At 49.8% G+C, this 2530-nt stretch overlaps 1 protein-coding gene across 1 annotated transcript; it reads left to right on the top strand.

Moving 5' to 3' along the window:
* Positions 1 to 968, top strand: LOC125534256 (anthocyanidin 5,3-O-glucosyltransferase-like). Its single transcript, XM_087540236.1, has one exon. The coding sequence runs from the start codon at positions 46 to 48 to the stop codon at positions 907 to 909; it is 864 nt and encodes a 287-aa protein (XP_087396362.1). The 5' UTR covers positions 1 to 45; the 3' UTR covers positions 910 to 968.
* Positions 969 to 2530: the final 1562 nt, after the last annotated feature.

Here is a 2530-nt window from a genome sequence, read left to right as displayed (position 1 = left end):
GATCTCCTCCGCTTCCCCGGCGTCCCGCCGATCCCTGCCTCGGACATGCCCCAGATCGTGCAGGACCGCGCGAGCCGGACCTGCGCCGTGCGGATGGGGCAATACGGGTGCAAACCGGAGGCCCGGGGCTTGCTCATCAACACCTACGAGCGGCTGGAGGCGAGGGCCGTGACGGCGCTCCGGGAGGGCGCCTGTGTCCCGGGCCGCCCGACGCCGCCGGTGTACTGCATCGGGCCACTGATCGTGAAAGGCGAGGCGGCTGCACAAGCGCAGGGCGCGTGCTTGTCGTGGCTGGACGAGCAGCCGGAGCGGAGCGTGGTGTTCCTCTGCTTCGGCAGCTTGGGAGCGATGTCGGCGGCGCAGCTCAAGGAGATAGCGCGCGGGCTCGAGAACTCCGGCCACCGCTTCCTGTGGGTCGTGCGGAGCCCGCCTGAGGACCCGGCCAAATACTTCCTGCCGCGCCCAGAGCCAGACCTGGACGCGCTCCTCCCCGATGGGTTCTTGAAGAGGACGCAGGGGAGGGGGCTGGTCGTGAAGATGTGGGCGCCGCAGGTGGAGGTGCTGGGGCACGCCGCGACCGGCGCGTTCGTGACGCACTGCGGGTGGAACTCTGTCCTGGAGGCGGCGTCGGCCGGGGTGCCGATGCTGTGCTGGCCGCAGTACGCCGAGCAGAGGGCGAACAAGGTGTTCGTGGTGGACGAGATGAAGCTCGGAGTGGTGATGGAAGGGTACGACGAGGAGCTTGTCAAGGCAGAGGAGGTGGAGAAGAAGGTGAGGCTGGTGATGGAGTCCGACGAAGGGGGAAAGCTCCGGGGAAGGCTGGCATTGGCCAAGGAGAAGGCGGCGGAGGCGCTGGCGGACGGCGGGCCGTCGCGGACGGCGTTCGCCGAATTCTTGAAGGATCTGTAGATCATACAGAGATTGTAGCTAGAGCTTATTGCGAATTTAGAATGGGTGATTCTGAAGGTTTGCCTCGATTCCATCTCGTTATGCTATGCAGATTTGATTAGCTGCTTCAGAAATTATATCCTTGATTGTAATGATGTGGCATGGCTTAGCTGTGCTTCCAAACTCCAAAATAAAGTTGTCAAAACTGCAAGCGCTTGGATGTTCAGGGAAACAGTGCGTTGCTTTCATTCAGAACTGACAGTCACTAAATTTGGTTGCTCACTATACAATTCGTTTTACTTCTCACTCTTTGTTTTTTAGATTTTGGTGTTCTTTTCTGTTATTGTTTGTTGGCTATAAGTTTAGAGCATCTCCAATAGCATGTATATATTTGGATGTCTATATATTCATATAGGCAATGGTTTAAAAAGATTCCCTAATATACACGTCCAGTTTTGCATCAGAACGTCTATATACAGGGACCATAACAGGTGGGCCGTCGCTGGGAGAGCAAAAAATCGTGTCTGCAGCTGAGTTTGGACAACGCCTTCACATTGTCCAGACGTGGACATTATCGAGGTTGATTTAGAGGATGTATATATTTGGACGACCATATAGGCAAGCTGTTGGACGTCTGTTTTGGGCTCACGTCGTGAAAAACGAGTATAGGCATCCATATAGACAAGCTATCGGAGATGCTCTTAGTGTCATTTGGATGTTCTCTTCTAATGCATACTGCAGAGTAGTGCAAACTTGGGTTCATATTCTGAGATTTTTCTTATCGAGTAGAAATTTAGGATTCTTATAAAAACTGGAAACGATTTTTTTAAGGTTCCGTGTCAGTACCTGATCCGTAGTCCAAATGAAACATATAGTTTGTTCTCACGGAAGCCTACTAGATCAAGAAGCACAACAGTTCGTTACAGAAATGAGGCAATACAGTAGGTTGCTACTGATCCCGTGATCCGCTAACCACGGATAAAAGAGCACTCTTGAAATTGCTGCAGACAAGAATGGCGTTCGTGTAGCTGCTTCTGTCAAGTTAGAGACCAAGCAGATGTTTTTTATGGAATCACAACTCTTCTTCAACCCAGAAGCCCATGATCTGGTTGTATGATCATCGCTGTGCGTTGTCTAGAAAATCCCAACACCTCCCATTCCTACGTGTAATTAGAACCCAAACATGTATGTGAGCATTGTGTTCAAGTGAGAAGTAGAGTCGCTTGCCGATGGATCACTAGTAGAAGGAAGAAGTAGAGTATATATGGGTGGCAATGTTCTGTACATCTTCCATTATAGGAGTACGGTATGTAGTATGGATCACTAGTACGAAGTAAAGTAACCAAGCTACCCAATACGATTTTTGGTACGACAAAGAATCATACCCATTCACATAATCATCTATCGGGTACACAACCACATCTAATCATTCTACAAAAATCAGATATTGTGTGTGAAGTAGTTTCATTTAGAAATTTACCGCCTAAAATACATGAAACAATAGAGCAGGAGAACTGGATGTTCGCTTTGATTATTATTTTGCCACACGATTGGGCCTAGTGTGTTTATGAGAAATGGTTATTTTAGTAACCTGTGTAAAAAGAAATAAGTTTGTCCGGAATTCTTTTTTGACAGATGATCG

This window comes from Triticum urartu, chromosome 2A, assembly GCF_056163025.1.
Source record: "Triticum urartu cultivar PI428250 chromosome 2A, HENAU_Tu73, whole genome shotgun sequence".
In the NCBI taxonomy this organism is placed as follows: Eukaryota; Viridiplantae; Streptophyta; class Magnoliopsida; order Poales; family Poaceae; genus Triticum; species Triticum urartu.
The sequence above is the reverse complement of the archived record's forward strand: the minus strand, read 5'-3'. Positions and strand labels throughout refer to the sequence as shown.

Excerpts from the sequence above, each read along its gene's own strand:
- LOC125534256 (XM_087540236.1), top strand. The coding sequence starts at position 46 with ATGCCCCAGATCGTGCAGGACCGCGCGAGCCGGACCTGCGCCGTGCGG.